The 17,958-nt window shown below is 42.7% G+C and overlaps 1 protein-coding gene across 5 annotated transcripts in view; it reads right to left on the reverse strand.

Moving 5' to 3' along the window:
- The window catches only part of SH3KBP1 (SH3 domain containing kinase binding protein 1), a 370,029-nt gene that overhangs the window by 108,929 nt on the left and 243,142 nt on the right, over positions 1–17,958 (reverse strand). For all 5 annotated transcript variants that reach the window (XM_010389057.2, XM_010389053.2, XM_010389055.2 and 2 more), the window contains one exon: positions 7,760–7,835. In XM_010389057.2, the coding sequence (XP_010387359.1) occupies positions 7,760–7,835 (76 nt within the window). The remainder of the gene's footprint in view (positions 1–7,759; positions 7,836–17,958) is intronic.

Here is a 17,958-nt window from a genome sequence, read left to right on the forward strand (position 1 = left end):
TTTTCTTTTCAGAGCTTTTTATATTTTGGAATTGCACATAAGGGTGTGAACTTCTATTATGTTCTAGGAAAGAGAAATGAAGGTAAATAAGACACTATCTGCTCGAGGAGCTCAAGTAGCAGAAAAGGGTATGTCTATATACAATGTTGACCAGACAACAGTGAAGACAGGATGAGAGCCATGCATTTGGCTTAAAGTATCAGAGTATCTGAAATGGGACAATCACTTCCCAAATAAGAGACTCAGGATCTTGTCAGAGAGGAAGAAAATGACAGTGAGCTTTGTACAATGTTCTAGGACACTGACCAGAGGAGTAGGATTGGGGCGTGTTTCCCAATCAGTCATCCCTGATAAGAATTTTGTGGGGCACCTGTTCATTCTATTATCTTCCCAGACCTCTTCCCTGCAGATCTGAATCTTCAGATCTGAGGTGGGACCAGGAATCCATTTACTAAACACACACTCTGGTGATTCTCATCATCAGGGAAGCTTTAAAAATCTTAGTCTGGCCGGGCACAGTGGCTCACGCCTGTAATCCCAGCACTTTGAGAGGCTGAGGTGGGCGGATCACGAGGTCAGGAGCTCGAGACTAGCCTGACCAACATTGTGAAACCCTGTCTCTACTAAAAATACAAAAATTAGTTGGGCTTGCTGGTGGGTGCCTGTAGTCCCAGCTACTCGGGAGGCTGAGGCAGGACAATCGCTTGAACCCGGGAGGCAGAGGTTGCAATGAGCCGAGATTGCACCACTGCACTCCAGCCTAGGCGATACAGCGAGAATCTGTCTCCAAAAAAAAAAAAAAAAAGACTTAGTCTAGGTCAGTGGTTCTTAGGCTTGAGTGGGCATTGGCATCAGGTGGAGAGCTTGTAAAAACAGATCAACTGGGCCCCACCCCCAGGGGTTCTGATTCTGTAGGGCTGGTATTTGCATTTCTAACAAGTTCCTAGGTGATGCTCCTGCTGCTGCTAGTTCTGGGACCACGCTGTGAGAACCACTGGTCTAGTAATGGGTATTAGCAAATGTTTAATTCCAGGAAGGAGCAAAACAGTTTTGGGGACCTGGAGGGTGGACCAGCATGGTGGTAGCACTGGGGATGGGTGTGCCATATGCTAGATTTAGACAGGAATTCCAGTTCTGGGTCAGATTCTGAGGATCTGGGGCTAGTGAGGAGTAGTGAAATACATACTAGGCTTGTCATCTATTCAGTAAATAACAACTGAGTGTCCACTGCATACCAGGCAGCAGGGATGCCACAGTGCCCTCTTGGGGCTTACTACAGTCTATACCAGCAGTTTGAAACTAGGGCTTCCCAGGAAATATTGACAATACCTGGAGACAATTTTCCTTATTAGAACTTGGCAGGGAATGGGGGTTGATTGCTACTGGCATCTAGTGGGTAGAGCCCAGGGATGCTGCTAAATATTCTACAATGCACACAGGACAACGCCCACCAACAGACAATGATCTAGCCCAAACGTCAATACTGCCGAGGTGAAGAAGCTGTGGTCTACATTTAAATTCAGATGGGAAATGAAACACGATGTGTCTGTCAGTATGTCTGTCAATGCCAACCCAGCGTCTTCCTTTATGGAGAAGCTGACCATAACTCCAAACAATCACCTTCCATCTTAGACGCTGTTGGGAATTTGACTTTCAAATTATTTCACAAGTATGAATTATGACACCATTTAACCTCCTCTAAAAAGAGAAGTATATTTTAAAAAGAAGAAATGAAAATCTGACAAGCAAAGCCCTTCTTGTCTCTACAATGGAGCAGAGGCTGGATCACTGCTCCTCTCGATGGTACTTTCTTCTGCTCAGATGAGAAGCTCCTTGGAGAGTCTTTGGGAGAAAGAAAACCTACCAGGAAAACACACAGGGAGTTAACCTTTTTCTCAAGAGGACTGTATCTGAAATGCAGATCTTAAGCCACACAGGTAGGCTGGGCACCCTCCTGGGAAGGCTCCCACTCTGAATCCAGACAGCAATGTCTGTACTGGGGAGCAAGTGATGAAAGGTGCTTCTTAGGAAGAGGTAGGTACCCTTGGGACATCAAGCATGAGGGGCTTCAGTACATGACAGGCATCCAGGACACTAAAGGGGTGAATATGAAACATGCTGCAGCAAATTGGATGTGCCCAAATCCCCAGGCCCAAGAATGAGTGAGTCTGGGGGAGGATATGTGGGCAAAAACACTCCGTCTGAAAAAATAGGATCAGAGTTCCTGGGTATATATTATGAAGCTGAGGAAAACCCAACACAAGAAAGTTGACCCTTCTTTTTTTTCTTCCCCCATTTAAACACGTGGTGAGAAAGCAAAAATGAGCTGCACTGAGTAAGTAGCAATCTGCCCAGCCATTCTTGAGGCTGGGGCAACAGACACAGATAAGGCCACCTGCAAAGTGATCAGGAAACAGTGTTTCTCCCAAGCTTATGCGGTAGTTGCAAAGTGTCCTTAACAACCCCCTTCTTGGAGTGCTCCTACTTTCTCACTCCCTGACAAAGTCAAGGAGAGAGAAACTACCAGAAACTTGGTTTTTAAAAAAATTATATCAGGAAGAATGAAACATTCCACTCTTGCCTGAAGGCACTAAGACACTTGACCCAGAGAAGCAGTCTTCATTTCCAGCCCAAGTGCAGCGCCTCACGTAAAGGGTTTCTGGACACAGCACTACACCACTACACATCTATCTTCACTTGGTAGCTGCCAAAGAAACGGGACCTGAGTCCACCTCACAGTCAAGACCTGATGCTGACCCCTTGCCATGCAGCCCTGCTCTGCCTTGAGTCTATCAAAACATCATTTCATTTACATTTCACTAAATTCTGCCCCTTCTCAAAATCTGTAACAACTTTTTTTTTTTTTTTTTTTTTTAATTTTGCCTTTGCTTGATGTAACATCCACAGGTCCCCTGGTGTGCAGTCTCCCTGGTCACAATGAGCCAATAAACCTGGTGGTCTTGAGGCAGAATAGGGTCTGGAGGCAGGGAACCTAAGGCCGATTCACTCTGACTTCCTAGAACTAAATCAAAAGGAAAATCCCAACTTTCCACACCTAAGTAACAAAAGGACCAGGGGCTACTCCCTTTGCAAATCCCCCTCTTTTTCTGCATGGCAGATGGAAAATTGAAAGTATCTCTGATTGGTTGCTTTGTGCAACCAATCAGATGTTTGCATAGGAGTGTAACTTTGTAACTTCACTTCAGCCTCTGATTGGCTGCTTTCCACAACCAATCAGACTGACTGTGGGCCACCATTTCATTTACATAGGGTGTGTACCACGTAACCAATGGGAAACCTCTAGAGGGTATTTAAACCCCAGAAAATTCTGTAACAGGGCTCTTGAGCCCCTATGCTGGTGCTTGCTCTGACCCTGTGGAGTGTACTTTCGTTTTCAATAATCTCTGCTTTTGTTGCTTTACTCTTTCCTTGCTTTGTTTGTGCGTTTTGTCCAATTCTTTGTTCAAGATGCCAAGAACCTGGACACCCTCCACTGGTAACAGTCTTAGGCTGATTGGGAGAGCAATGGCTGCTAAGAAGAGAGGGTCTGGCAAACCCCAAGGAACACCGGCAAGCCAAAGAACACCAGCAACCACTGCTAACCACTCAGACCCCAGAACATGCTCAAGTGTCTTACAGGAACAAATGTGTCTCTTTTTTTCCCCCAGCAGAGAGTTCTGTAAGCCGATGTTCTGAACATGCTTTTGAAAGATGTTCCTTACCATTGTATTTCAAGTTTCATTATATGTGGTTTCCATATACACCTTTAAAAGCTAAATCTACCTGCTTCTGTAGAGATGCATTATGTGCTGTTTTCATACAGCGAATGGAACTGTTTTCCAAGCAGAAAATTTCGTAAGTAAGCGTTTCAAACATATTTTTGAGAGATGTTTCTAGCATTGCATCTCATTGTGCGTAAGAGGTTTACATATAGATGTTTTAGAGCTAAATCTAAGCATACTTTTTAAGAGATACATTATATGCTGTTTTCTTACAGTGAATGGAACTGTTTTCCATGCAGAGGGCTCTTAAAGCAGGTATTTGGAACACACTTTCAAAAGATGTTACTTACCATTGTGTTTAAGGTCTCATTGTGAGGGGCTTACATATACATGTATATGTACACTTGGCGAAAGGGACCAATGGCTAATAGCTTTTTTATTTTTATATATATTTTTGAGATAAGGTCTCACTCTGTCACCCAGATTGAGTGCAGTGGCATGATCGTGGCTCACCACAGCCTTGACCTCCTGGGCTCAAGTGATCCTCCTGCCTCAGCCTCCCAAGGAGCTGGGACTACAGGCATGTGACACCATGCGCAACTAATTTTTTCTACTTTTTGTAGAGACAGGGTCTCACTGTGTTGCCCAGGCTGGCCTCAAGCTGCTGGGCTCAAGAGATCCTCCTGCCTTGGCCCCCACGAAGTGCTAGGATTACAAGCATGAGCCACCACGAATGGTGCTAATAGCTTTTAAAAGACTGTGCAATCTAGAGCCTGATAAATCATAAATCATTTATACTTCTCCATTTGCTCAACCACCATTTTTTATGTGCCCACTGAATCCATGGCACTTTTCTAGGCTGCATGGTGGGGATATCAAGTAGAAGACACAGCCTCAACCTAGAGGGACCAATGATCTAATGATAGTAACAAGGTTCCATTTGTTGCCATCACAGATGACAGCTCTAAGAAGTAAGTCAATGAACAAAGGGATTGCAAAGGTGGTATGAGTGTCCAGTTAGGAAGTGAGATGAGGTTCAGCAGAGAAAACAGCCTTTGTCCTGCAGTCATAACTTATGCAGAAGCCTGATCTGCCCTGGTACAAATTCTGTCAAGGATTTTTCCCCCCAACCCACCTGTTCAACTGGTCTTCTGAATCTGTAAGACTAAACTATTTGTTCAAAAAAATATTCAATAGCCCTTTCTTTGGGCTATTTTTGTATCCCACAGAGGCCACAAATCTGCATCAATTATAATAAGAAAGAAGGAAACTCCAGATGTGGTGAGCTGGAGGAACCTCAGGGCACTTCATTATGAATATTTAGACAGTTTTCCTCTTGTTATGAAAATTATGCCAATCTGTTCCCCAGCATGAGTTTCTGATGAATTTCAATATCATAAAAGCTATTTTTTTTGGAGAGGGTGGGGATGATAATGTTAATTGTTTAAATAAATCCTGATCAGCTGAGTTTCACTTTCACTCAGAAAATACCAACTCATATGAACATTTTTAAAATCATCCCAACTCTTAACCCTGATGTGAGCTAGTATTTTAGCATGCTAAGGAGACAGACGTCTGTGTAGGAAGGAGCTGCCCTCTTCTGCACCGCTGGGAAAGTTTTGTCATAGGTTTGTCTTCTGGCCAGAAGGAAGAGGTAAGGAGGTTGCTCAGATCCCAAGCTCAGGGTCATTTCTAAGATGTAGTTGTTCAGTTACTGTGTGGCCTGTTAACTAAACATAGGTGTCATATAAAAATCCTGAAGCAGGGAAACGGTCCAAATGAAAGGGGCTTTTTAGGGGGCTTCTTAGGGGTCTGGGGTGGCACTAAATGGAAATCATGGAAGAACAATTACCCCAGAATGTGCTCTTGACAACTAGAGACAGTGTGTGTGGGGTGAAACTGCAGAATTTTTTTTTTTTTTTTTTTTTTTTTTGAGACAGGGTCTCACTCTGCCGCCCTGCTGGAGTGCAGTGGTGTGACCTTGGCTCAATCACTGCAGCTTCAACCTCCCAGGCTCGAGTAATCCTCCCATCTCAGCCTTCCGAGAAGCTGGAACTACAGGTACACACCACTGTGCCCAGCTAGGGGTTTTGCTATGTTGCCCAGGCTGGCCTCAAACTCCTGGGCTCAAGTGATCCACTTGCCTCACTCAGCCTCCTAAAGCGCTGGGACTACAGTTGTGAACCACTGCGCCCAGCCCAACTGCAGAAATTCTTATTCTGGTGTCTGTGAAAAATGTCTGTCAATAAACATCCCTCAAGCCTTTGCTGACAGTAATAATTCCCTTTCCTGACCTGTTACCATTTACAGGCATATTAACATCTATACCTAAAGACATCTTTCTCATATTCCTACTGAATTGTTCACATCTTCCTTTTGGCTCTTCCATCAGCTGCTTAATTTTCTGAATGCAGAAACCTTCCCCTCTGAGTTGTAAAGCTTTTAGAACTGAATGAGAGGATGAAGATGCTGGGATAAACCCTGGGGTTTATCTCTAGTATAACCCTCTGACTTCATAGACAATGCAGATGATGAAGAGGAAGGCCAAAGGAATAAAATTGTTTGCCCAAGTTCACCTGGCTAGCTAATAACAGAGCTGGTCCTAGAATATGGGCTTCCTGTAAACCCACTCTTATGAGTAATCCATTCCCCGCCATGCTGCTCCTAGAGGGCCAGGTATGTGGATGTAGTTAATAGATGCTTTCAGGACTGAACAAGGCTTGGGCTGGAGCCAGGTTTCTTCCACATGCTTAGGAAAGCTGAACATTTGGAACCGTGTTCATTTTCAAGCCCGGGAAGTCCCTCTCGGACCCCAGAATTACTCTAAAACTATACTGTCCATAGAGAGTACGCAGACAGTTACCAGAGGCTGGGAAGGGTAGTTGGGGGCTGGGGGTAGGGGGAATGGTTAATGGGTATTAAAAATAGTAAGAATGAATAAGACCTACTATTTGATAGCACAAGAGAGTGACTATGGTCAATAATAACTTAATTGTACATTTTAAAATAAAGAGTGTAATTGGTTTGTAACTCAATGGATAAATGCTTGAGGGATGGATACCCCATTCTCCATGATGTGCTTATTTCACATTGCATGCCTGTATCAAAACATGTATCCCATAAATATATGCACTTACTATGTACCCACAAAATTGTTTAAAAAAGAAAATATTACAAAAATAAAACTACACTTTCCAATATGGTTGCCACTAGGCACACATGACTATTGAGTACTCAAAATGTAGCTACTCCAAATTGAGGTATACTATGCCTATGAAATACACATGGGATTGTGAAGACTTCACATGAAGAGAGCAAGGAAAGTATCTCATTTAATAATTTTATGTAGATAACATGTGGACATAATATTTGGATATATTGAGTTAAATAAAAATACATTAAAATTGAGTCCAATTGTTTTTCCTTGTTTTTTTTTAACATGGCTACAAGAAAATTTAGAATTACATATGTGGCTCACACATGATATTTCTATTGGCTAGCACTGTTCTAAAACACAGTTAACCCCTCCCATTCATTAGCCCAATCCTTCCAAAAAGACTTGAGCCTCCTGCCTGCAGACATGCAGTGGTATCTAGAGATATTCAAGCAGAGATGTGTTGAAGCTGCCAGTGGGAAGTCAAGGGTAAGTAATATTGGTCAAGTGGCCTCTCTGACCTGAAGGCTCGTGAATCCCTAAATTTGCCACTCTCTAAAACCTTTCAGCCACCTTAACTGTGCAAAATGCTTTCGGTATACATGGATAAACCCGAGCTCTGCACATGAGTGAGATACATATAGCAGGAGAGAACCACATTCTGTAATAAGGGAAAAGAAAACAAAAAACAAAAAACAAGAGTTCTGAATCTACCTTGTGCCCCCCCTAATGGTGGGGAATTGAATGAAATACAATTGTGTACCTTTTTCTGATGCATTTGCAAAAGCTCTCAAGGTTATATAGGGATTTCTAAAAAACATTTCTGTTATTGTGAAATCCTTAAATGCTTTTAAATGTGAAACAGATAACTAAGGAAACTCACTCTTTGTCCTGCTGTCCATTTCTGTTTTTGACGAGTCTGGAGTTGCTGTAGTTGCAGGTAACTTCTTCCCAATAGTCTGAGGGGAAAAACAGATGATTTTACTTATCAAGATGATTGTCTCCATTAAGCAAAGGAATAAGATCCAGATCATAATGACAAAACGCTCGAAATTGGTTTAAAAAGCCACATTCTTTGGTCTATGCCCTGCTCTATGTACTGGCTGCCACCTTTTAATAGGTTTCATCCCCAATGACAAACAAGGGAGAAAAATAGGTAAAAAGGGTTTTATCCTTGTAGGCACTTAGTAGCTTTTATTCTCTTCCTTCCTTGATACTCTTATAAAAGGTTGACTATTTTTAGCAAAGAAAACAGGCATAGTTCCCCTCATTTTATGAGAAGCTGACTCAGTCTATGGAGGTACAATAGCTGGCCCAACAGAGATACTGAAAAGTCACAGCAGGCTGGAAAAGTGGAAGTAAGAGAGAAGAAATCAAAAGGAAGGGATACAGGAATGCAGGCCCAGGAGGGCAGGGTGGGCATGCAGGTGGGTGGGCAGGCAGAAGTCAGGATGTCCAGGACAGTGTAACCTATTGTATCCCTGTCTAGCCATCGAGAATTCCACCTGCCTCCCAGAGAAAGGGGAGATACTCTCATGTCCTCTAGACAGATCTACCTGCCTACCACAAAGGCAAAAACGAGTCCACCAAGGAGCTCTTTTCCCTATAGTCTTTTAAGCCTCCAAGGGCTTGGAAAAAATCCAGTGCCTCAGACCCTATGCTTCCACTGACTAGTTCAAAAAAAGAAAGATTATGAGTTTGTTTTGAGTTCATTTCCTTTCCTTCATTTGCCGCTAATTCTATTAACATTATTTATGAACTGTCCATAGAGAAGACTGGATCTTATCTCCGCCTAAAGATGTTCCTGAAAACACAGGCAACTCAGCAGCTCAAAAACAGAAAGAAATATACAGACCCAGTGGTTCCCAAGGCGAGGTCTGTTCCCACTCTTCCCCTTTGCTACCACACGTGTGTGATCATGATTAACGCCTGAGGGAAAATGTCTATTGATACCAGGGCAACAGCTGCCACGACCACGTAGCTGGGAAAATCAACCTCCCCCGCAACAATGAAGGGTTTCGCCAGTGAGAATTCCAGCCACTGGGAAAACCAAACATCTCTGGCTCTTGAACACATGAAGAGGAATGAGCTGCATAATTCAAAAACTGGCATGGTAGAATTTTTCTTCAAATAAAACTGATTCACCACAATTTTTAATTTGAAAAGTTTTTCATGCTTCAAAAGTTAAACCTAACATTAAATATGAATAAATCACAGAAAGAGGATAAGATAAATCAAATCCTCAGTCCTTCATGAATTTTTAAAAACATTTGTGACAGAAAGCCTTTACATTCTACACGGTGACATTTTTATTTAGTGCCGCAGGGCTTTCTATATTTGATAAAAAATGAAAACCAACATAATATGCCACCTCTAAACTGCTGCTAAGTACTCAAACTAATAACATTTTATGATTCCAGGGGAACATCAGGGATGAAAAAAGCTTGATGTTATTCTGGCATCAGGTCAAATTTGATGAAAAACTGTTCTTAGAATTATTTTGAAAAATCAGGTACTGATAGTAAAAATAGCAGCTCTCAAAGTGTCCATTTCATTCACATTCCTGTTCACACTTCCAGCAGCATCCCTGCCAATATATTTGTTTTTCCCTTTCTGGGGCTGGAATAAAGCATAACCATTGTTAACACATTAGGAAGAGGAAAACAAAAACAACCAGTGCTTCTGGTATCACTGAACAAAGAATTCAGGAAAGGCAGTAGTAAACACTGTCCCTACTCCTGACTTTGTTTGCTTCCCTGAAAAGAAAAAGGACACACGTAATGGTTTGGGCATTAAACCAGATGCCTTCCTTTAGAGAGACCTTGAACAGGTTGCACATTTTTACAACTTCCCCTTCTTTAGTAACAAAAGAAAGTATTGCCCATTATCTTTGATATCCTGGTTTACCAAAACGTCCAAGCTACCAGACATCAAGCAAAGGCCACCAGTTCAATGCACTTTCTTTGGTACAGAAGGACACAAAAAAGCAAAGCTCACTGTGGTTTGTTTCCTTCCTATTTCAGAAAACACAGCACACTGGCCTCTGCATGGATCCCAGCAACAGGTGTGATGGTGAAGCTGGTATTATCCTCATCTTCTGGGAAGCGCTGGCCCTTAAATCTTCCCTTCTCCTTCATGGGCCATAATTAAAAGTCTAGAATATGGCAAAGTTTCTCCCCATCTCAGCCTGTTCCTGCCAGTGCTCTGGAGATGGAAATTGGCCTAGTGTTTCTCTTGTTTCTAGGACCCAGACCTAGAAAAGTGTGGTCCCTGCACCAGCAGCACCTGAGAACTTGTTAGTAAAGCAAATTCCCAGGCCCCACCCCAGACTTTCTCAATCAGAAACTCTGGGGATGGTTCCCAGCAGTCTCTAGGAACACACCCTCCATGGGATTCTGATGCACACTCACATTTGAGAACCACTGACTGATGTGAGAGGGAGTCCATTAGTATTAATCAAATGTCTTTTCTTGGATTAAAAACTCAGAGGCCTATTCTCATACCTAGATAAATTATCAAACATCTTTTTAACTCTTCTCCCTCTCTTCTCTCTCTCCTTTCCCACCAAACGCATCTACCTTCTCTATTCTCACTGGCCTAAGAACTTGTCATTGCTACTAAATGACTTAGTTCAGAGAGGAACTTGAGTACAGTAGATCAGACAATGTGACAATATTGCTGAAGGAAACATGGGGGAGGATAGCTGGCCACTGAAGTGGTGGGTAGGTGGAAGAAAGGAGGAGGACAGAAGGAAAGAGAAAGAGGGAAGGAAAGAAGCAAAAGGAGGGAAGGAAGGAGAAGGAGAGAAGGAAGGAAAAGGAAGGGGAGAAGAAAAGAGAAGGACGGAAGGAAGGAAGGAGGGTGGGAGGGAAGAGGGAAGGAGGGAAGGAAGAAAGTTAGAAAGATGAAGGAAGGAAGGAGGGAGGGAACGAGGGAGGAAAGGAGGGATGGAAGGAGGGAGGGAAGGGGGGATAGAAGGGGGGAGGGAGGGAGAGAAGGGAGGGAGGGAGGGAAGGAGGGAAGGAGGGAAGGAAGGAGGAAGGAAGGAAGGAAGGAAGGAAGGAAGGAAGGAAGGAAGGAAGGAAGGAAGGAAGGAAGGAAGGAAGGAAGGAAGGAAGCTATAAACCAAAACTGGAAGGCTGTATCTAGCCTCTCTGGGCTCAGACTGCCCAGAAGGCTAAGCAGGCAGACTCCCATGACTGTATGAGCCTTCATAGAGGCCCAAACCCTGTTTCTCCTTCTCAGTGTTATCCTTTACTGGCATTTTAGGTGAGGTGTTTCTTCATTGTAGAAGACTGGCTCACACATTAAAGGACCTTTAGCAACCCTTGCCACTACCCACTCAAAGTCTATAGTGCCCCCAGGTCATTGCATGTACCCTGAACACCACACACCTTTCCAAACATCCCTAGTTGAGAACCTCTAGCCCCTGCCCTTCCCTATATACAAGAGCATAGAAAAAGGGTGGTGAATTATTGCTTTCCCATCAGCCTTCCAGCTCCCTCTACCTCTGAAAACATCTTTGGTCAATGGGACTTAAAATGAATAGAATCCTAAATTTCAAAGGGCATGCCTCATGAACGCAATGTCTAGCTCCAGTACACAGGTATCTCATGGATAACTGAATGTCAGCTACACTGCAGGGCTAAGTGGACAGAACAATCAGGAATCGCATCCATACATGTCTCCTCCACCTAGAAGGCAACAAAGAGGGATGTTAGGCTTGCAGTGGCTGGGGAAGAGGATACAGGATCTCCTCTTTGGCTTCCTCCACAGTATTCTTGCTCTCCTGAGTGCCTTAAGGAAGGTGGCTTATCCACAACAAACACCAGGCATGCACTTAGGGGCTGTATTGACATGCTCAGGACACAGCCCATTCACCTCCCAAGGGATCTGGAAACAGACCCATTTTGCCATATGACTTTATAGAACAGACTCTCAGGTTCTTCTCCCTAACTTGGCCCATTATTTCCTCTTCCTTCTGTGAGGCAGCTGAAGACTTCCCAGTACACACACCCACATTAGTCAGATCTGCTTGGTCTGGGAAAGGATGTACATATGGTTGGATGGATAGAGCTGTATCTGTATCGCTGTGGATCTACTTCTACACATGGTAATTACCAGACTGCTGTCAACTTTTGTCTTTCTTGCCATATACCTATCTCCATTTAAAACTTGACTTTTAAAAATCAATAATTCAGAAAGTTCATTCCTTTGAACATTTAATAACGTAACTATCTCTCCCATTCGCTCTCTTGCCAAAAGCACTAAATAAACGTTTCAGGATTTTTGTGTACAGTGGGAGTATCATATGTACTCCTAGCTCTACAAGATCCAGTGGTGCAGCATCAAGACAGATAACCACCATATGATTTCAGTTAGTGGAGCAAACTAATTTTTTGTCTTTTCTCTGCCAAAATGAAGAAACTAATGCTTACAGGAAAGGCAATCGCTGGATTGGAGTCCAGGGGAATCTAGTTCCCAAATGGCTAACGTATTTGTTTCTTTGTGACTGCAGAACGTGAGACCAAGATCCTGCTCAAATCAAGAGTATAAAATTCCTTCTCCTACTTTATTCCAATTCACATGCAAACTCCAAGCTTCCAATTATAGCACAATGCTAAGGAGAAGAAAATCTCTGAAAATCTCCTCTCCAAGAATACCACATACAACTCTCGTATCACAAAGGCAGCCAGGTTCAATGGGTAGTGGGAGGAGAGAGCGAGCTCCCTGCATTACAGCAGCTGATGAACCTCCCCTGTCCAGAGATCTGACTTTCTGGCAGCTATTATAAGAAGAAGATGGTGGTCTGAGAAGCTATCTGTAGACGGTACTCAAATATTCACCTTATTAGTCCTTTCTCATGCTGCTAGTAAAGTTATACCTGAGACTGGGTAATTAATAAAGGAAAGAGGTTTAATTGACTCACAGTTCAGCATGGCTGGGGAGGCCTCAGCAAACTTACAATCATGGCAGAAAGGGAAGCAAATATGTCCTTCACATGGTCACAGGAAGGACAAGAATGACTGGAGTTGGGAAAAGCCCCTAATAAAACCATCAGATCTCGTGAGAACTCACTCACTATCATGAGAACAGCATGGGGTGACCGCCCCCATAATCTAATCACCTCCCACGAGGTCCCTCCCCCAACACATGGGGATTATAATTCAGATTACAATTCAAGATGAGATTTGGGTGGGGACACAGAGCCAGACCATATCACTCACACAAAGCCAAAGACAAGAGATGACTTTTCAAACAGCTGGTAAGACACAAGATAAACATGACTCTTTGATGGCATTCCTATTACAACACTGGTATCTGAGAGTATTCCTTCCCTTTCTGTTCAGTACAGATTTATTCAGTGCCCATTTAGTGTGAGGCAGGAAAGTGGGGAAAAAGGCAGGAGGATGGTGAACATCAAAGCAAACACTGAAACTGCAGTTGTGGGGTTGGTTCTCCAGAATGGTGTGCTGAGGGGGTACCCAACCATTCCACACAGTTATCCTGAATCCTGCTCATATATGGGATGCAGAGAGCTACAGGACACAGTGACAGGGGGAGGGTCAAAACAGTTATCTACATATGACCATATCTGTAACTTTTCAGTTTTTGCTTATCATAATTCAGAAAAATCCCTAAACTGCTATTAAAACTCACTATAAACTTTTTATATTTATTTTTACATGCCCCCTTCATGAACACCTATGACAGATGGCATTATGAAAAGTCTTCTTGGCTCTCAGCGAGGAGTGGTAGGCGCAGAGCAGAGGCCCTGTGAGCCGGCTCAAGTCAGAGCCAGAAAAGAACTAGCACAAAGGAGTGTCCTTACAATGGGGCGCCTTGTGTGTTTCCCCGGAAGCCTTTTCTGCTCCCTGAGAAATTTACATTAGAAACTGTCATCTCATCCACATTTGGTGGGCCCAGCTTAAACTATTTGATATCAACAGAAGATACGCCAGAGTGAAATACAACTCAAAATTCTAAAAATAAAGCGTATGGTCCAGTAAAAGAAAAAAAACTACACTTGTAGTTCCATTCCAGGGTCGGGGTTTACCTTTGTAACACCTCACATACTGTTACGCCAATTCCAACTTCTCCAAAGGGGTGTGCTTCCCAGTCTATTTTTAAAGTTGGTTATAAGGAAAAATAAAATTTTAAAAGTAATTTTCTGATTATGAAATTGGACTTAAGACTTAGAGCTATTCATATGATGTTTATTTCCTTGGTTGCCTCAAAAAGTTAGAGAATTCAAATATATTAAACCTCTTTGCCCAATCACAGTTAAAGACCTTGTCAGATTCATAACTGCTGTAGAAGCAAGTGTCAAGTATATCACACTTGCTGGGGGCAGTGGCTCACACCTGTAATCCCAACACTTTGGGAAGCTGAAGTGAGAGAATCACTTGAGCCAAGGAGTTTGAGACCAGGGTGGGCAACATAGCAAGAACTCGTCTCTACGGTCAGTCAGTCAATCAATCAATCTATCAAGCATATCACAGGTAGCAGTTTAACTACCTTTCTTGCCCTTTTTCTTCAGAAATAGTGCCCATCTTGAGAGTAGGACCTAAATGCTCATTATTCTCTTATCCTTACAAAATGAGAGGTCGGTGAAGTGTTTGTTGAGTGGAGCAGGGAGTACTGGGATACCATTCACTCACCCTTTGCCCTAGCATTAGCACCTACCACAACAGGTAGAAAGAGAGGCGATGTCCTCCTTGACAAACCAGAGAGCCTCTATGCCTCTTAGATTAGAGCCTTCCTGTTTCAATCACTGCCATGTACCAGCTCTTTCCGACCTGGTTACTGGTGACAGCACATTTGTCTGGGATGTCTTCCTGGGCCTCGGTTGCCCTTGCCTTGCTTCCCCTTGTCCACCCCACCTCAACCCCCAACACACATCACCTGTCCTCCTATTAATTATTGGTTGCTATAAAGAAGAATCTAATCTCAGCTATGTTTCCGGTGAACACCTCTCTGCCTGACTTCCACATACTCCTCATATTAGCCTGTTGTCTCACATTCTCTCAGGTTCTATATCTATTATGATCAAAAGACTCTCACTTTGATGGGTGATTATCACCCAGGTATGCATACACACACACACACACACACCATTCTCTTGTTCTGAAATTATTTTCCGAAGTGCACCCTCCCTCCCCGACACAATCTCCAAAACACCTACCCCCATAATCTGATAAATTTGGCAAAGACAGAATACTCAGTCTAATCAATTCATCATAGCATATTAAAGGCTATGAAAAGTCCTTCAGTTACTGTTTAACTTTATCCTTAACTTTATCTCAGTATATTCCAAACTTACCTGACTATAGAATTCCTACTTATTGTGGCACCCATGAACACATCACAAGAATGAGTAGTCTATGGAATAGTTGAGTGAACATCATCACCTCCTCTTCCTAAATTCTCTTGCCTATCCTGTCTCCTAGGCTCATGACTTGAAATTCACCTCTTATTGTGCCTTCTCATATCCAACCCATCACCAAGGCTGTGCTTTCAGATTTATCTCCTTATTCTTTGATGCCAGTCTAGAGCCTTGTTACCATCATGGGGACTATTTCAATAATTTTCTTTCTTTTTGTTTGTTTGTTTTTGTTTTTGAGACAGGGTCTTGCTCTGTCATTCAGGCTGGAGTGCAGCGGCACAATCACTGCTCACTGTAGTAGCCTTGGACTCTTGGGCTCAAGCGATCCTCCCACCTCAGCCTCCCAAGTAGCTGGGACCATAGGTGTGTACCACGATGCCTGGCTACTTTTATTTTTCAGTAGAGACAAAGTCACTATGTTGCCCAGGCTGGTCTCAAATTCCTGAGCTCCAGCTATCCTCCTGCCTTGGCCTCCCAAAGTGCCGGGATACAGGCATGAGCCACCGCACCAGCCTTTTCAATAATTTTCTAGACAAAGATCCTATCCCCAGATTCCATCTGCTTCATTTGATCTCCCATAAGACTCAATTTTTAATCATCTTCTGCCATCACCCCTTACACACCCCTACACCAATGCACTCAGAATATATACTGCTTCTTGGCCAGGCACGGTGGCTCACGCCTATAATCCCAGCACTGTGGGAGGCTGAGGCAGGCAGATCACAAGGTCAGGAGGTTGAGACCGGCCTGACCAACATGGTGAAACCCCATCTCTACTAAAAATACAAAAAAATAGCTGGGCATGGTGGTGTGCGCCTGTAATCTGAGCTACTTGGGAGGCTGAGGCAGGAGAATCACTTCAACCCGGGAGGCAGAGGTTGCAGTGAGCCGAGATCGTGCCACTGCACTCCAGCCTGGGCGACAGAGTGAGACTACATCTAATATACATATATACTGCTTCTTAATAGCTGTTCATATACATTCCCAAAGTTCAGAAGAAACTCCAGGGTTTACTTCTAATTGCTGCTGCAACTTGCCATGTCTCCTAACAGCTATCTTTCTCTTCAGCTCTCAAGACTAATGGGAAACTTTCCCTGAATACAAAACACCTGGTCCTATCTTAGATTCTTCAATATTTGTTTGTCTTTCAGGATTTACTCTTTTAATCTGTCCAATAAAAACTTTAGTATCTATCATTCTACTGAACACATACAGATGAAGTCTGTTTTATATTTGTATATTAGACATACATACACACAGAGGAACCTGTGTGTATGTGTGTATACCAGTAGAATTTGAGCCAAATTCTATCATTTATCATGTAGTTTAACTTCTGCCAAAATCTGATCATTTGCTTGGTTTTTGAACACCTCTAGAGACCATGTTCTAAAAAACTGGAAAGAACCATATGACAGTAACAGGAGGGGTGAGACTGTCTCTTCGTTGAAGCAAAACGACTTTCTGAAGATTTAGTAGGAGCTTCTCATGATGGGGAAATGCAGTGTCGAAGATGGGATCAAAACCTACTTATGTGCTAAATGAAGTGGAGAAGGTACAGTCAGACAATATTAAAATCATGGAAGGCAGTCCTCTAAACGTCTGACAGTATATGAAAATACTGTTTATATTTTACCCCCACTGTTCCCGAGAGAGGAGCCTGCATGTTATTTTGTTGTAGGATCATCTTATTCACAGAGGATGAACGAGCCAGAGTAAATTTCCATTTCATATACCACACTGGCAAAACATAATTCACCATCATGCTTTAAAATGTTTAAAATGCTATTTTCTGTTGTTATGACAGATAAAAGGAAATCATAAACATTCTTCCTACTAGAGGATTAGTTTTTTATCTTTTGATTAACAATGCCTTCCTTTTAGATATATTTTGAAAGTTTAAGATGGTGGGTAAGGGAGAGAGAAAGATAATATGGCTGGAATGAGTATCATGGGGCCAGTTGGGGTTTTATTTGTCCAGTGCTTTATCATGAAACATACTGTACACATGTGGACTAAATCTTAATTTTCCCAAAAAGTAGCTATATGAATTCAACTAGCATACAAAGATCTTTTCAGATCCAAAATATTTTACGTATTCAATCATGACATAATCCACGCCTTTACCTGGAGATGGCACCTCCTCCCCCAATATATTTGAATCCCATCTCACCTTTAAGAGTCAACTAAGGTCCAAATGGCTAAAAGTAGCAGCTTTCAGGAATGTGTGGGACACACAGACTGACATGTATCCCACGCTTGCTCATGACATTTCTATGTATAAGAGATGCCTGAGGTCAAAGCCACATTTTCTTCAGTTTTTCTTTATACCTCTAAAATGAAGGTTGGATTCAATTACCTTCATTCATTCATTCCTCATTCATTCATTCATTCGTTCATTCATTCAGCATTCTTTTCTAGAACTACCATGAGCCTCAATCTAAGCTGGATGCTGTATCTACAAAGGAGAGATGGGCAGAGTCCTAGATCTTTAAAGGGTTCAAAATTTAGCAGCAGAAGCACTATTCATGATAGCAAAGTAATGGAATCAACCTAAGTGCTTATCAACAGTAGATTGGATAAAGAAAATGAGGTGCATATAGATCATGGAATACTATACAGCCATAAAAAAGAATGAAATCATGTCCTTTGCAGCAACATGGATGCAGCTGGAGGCCATGATCCTAAGCAAATTAACA

Source organism: Rhinopithecus roxellana, chromosome 7, assembly GCF_007565055.1.
Source record: "Rhinopithecus roxellana isolate Shanxi Qingling chromosome 7, ASM756505v1, whole genome shotgun sequence".
Lineage (NCBI taxonomy): Eukaryota > Metazoa > Chordata > Mammalia > Primates > Cercopithecidae > Rhinopithecus > Rhinopithecus roxellana.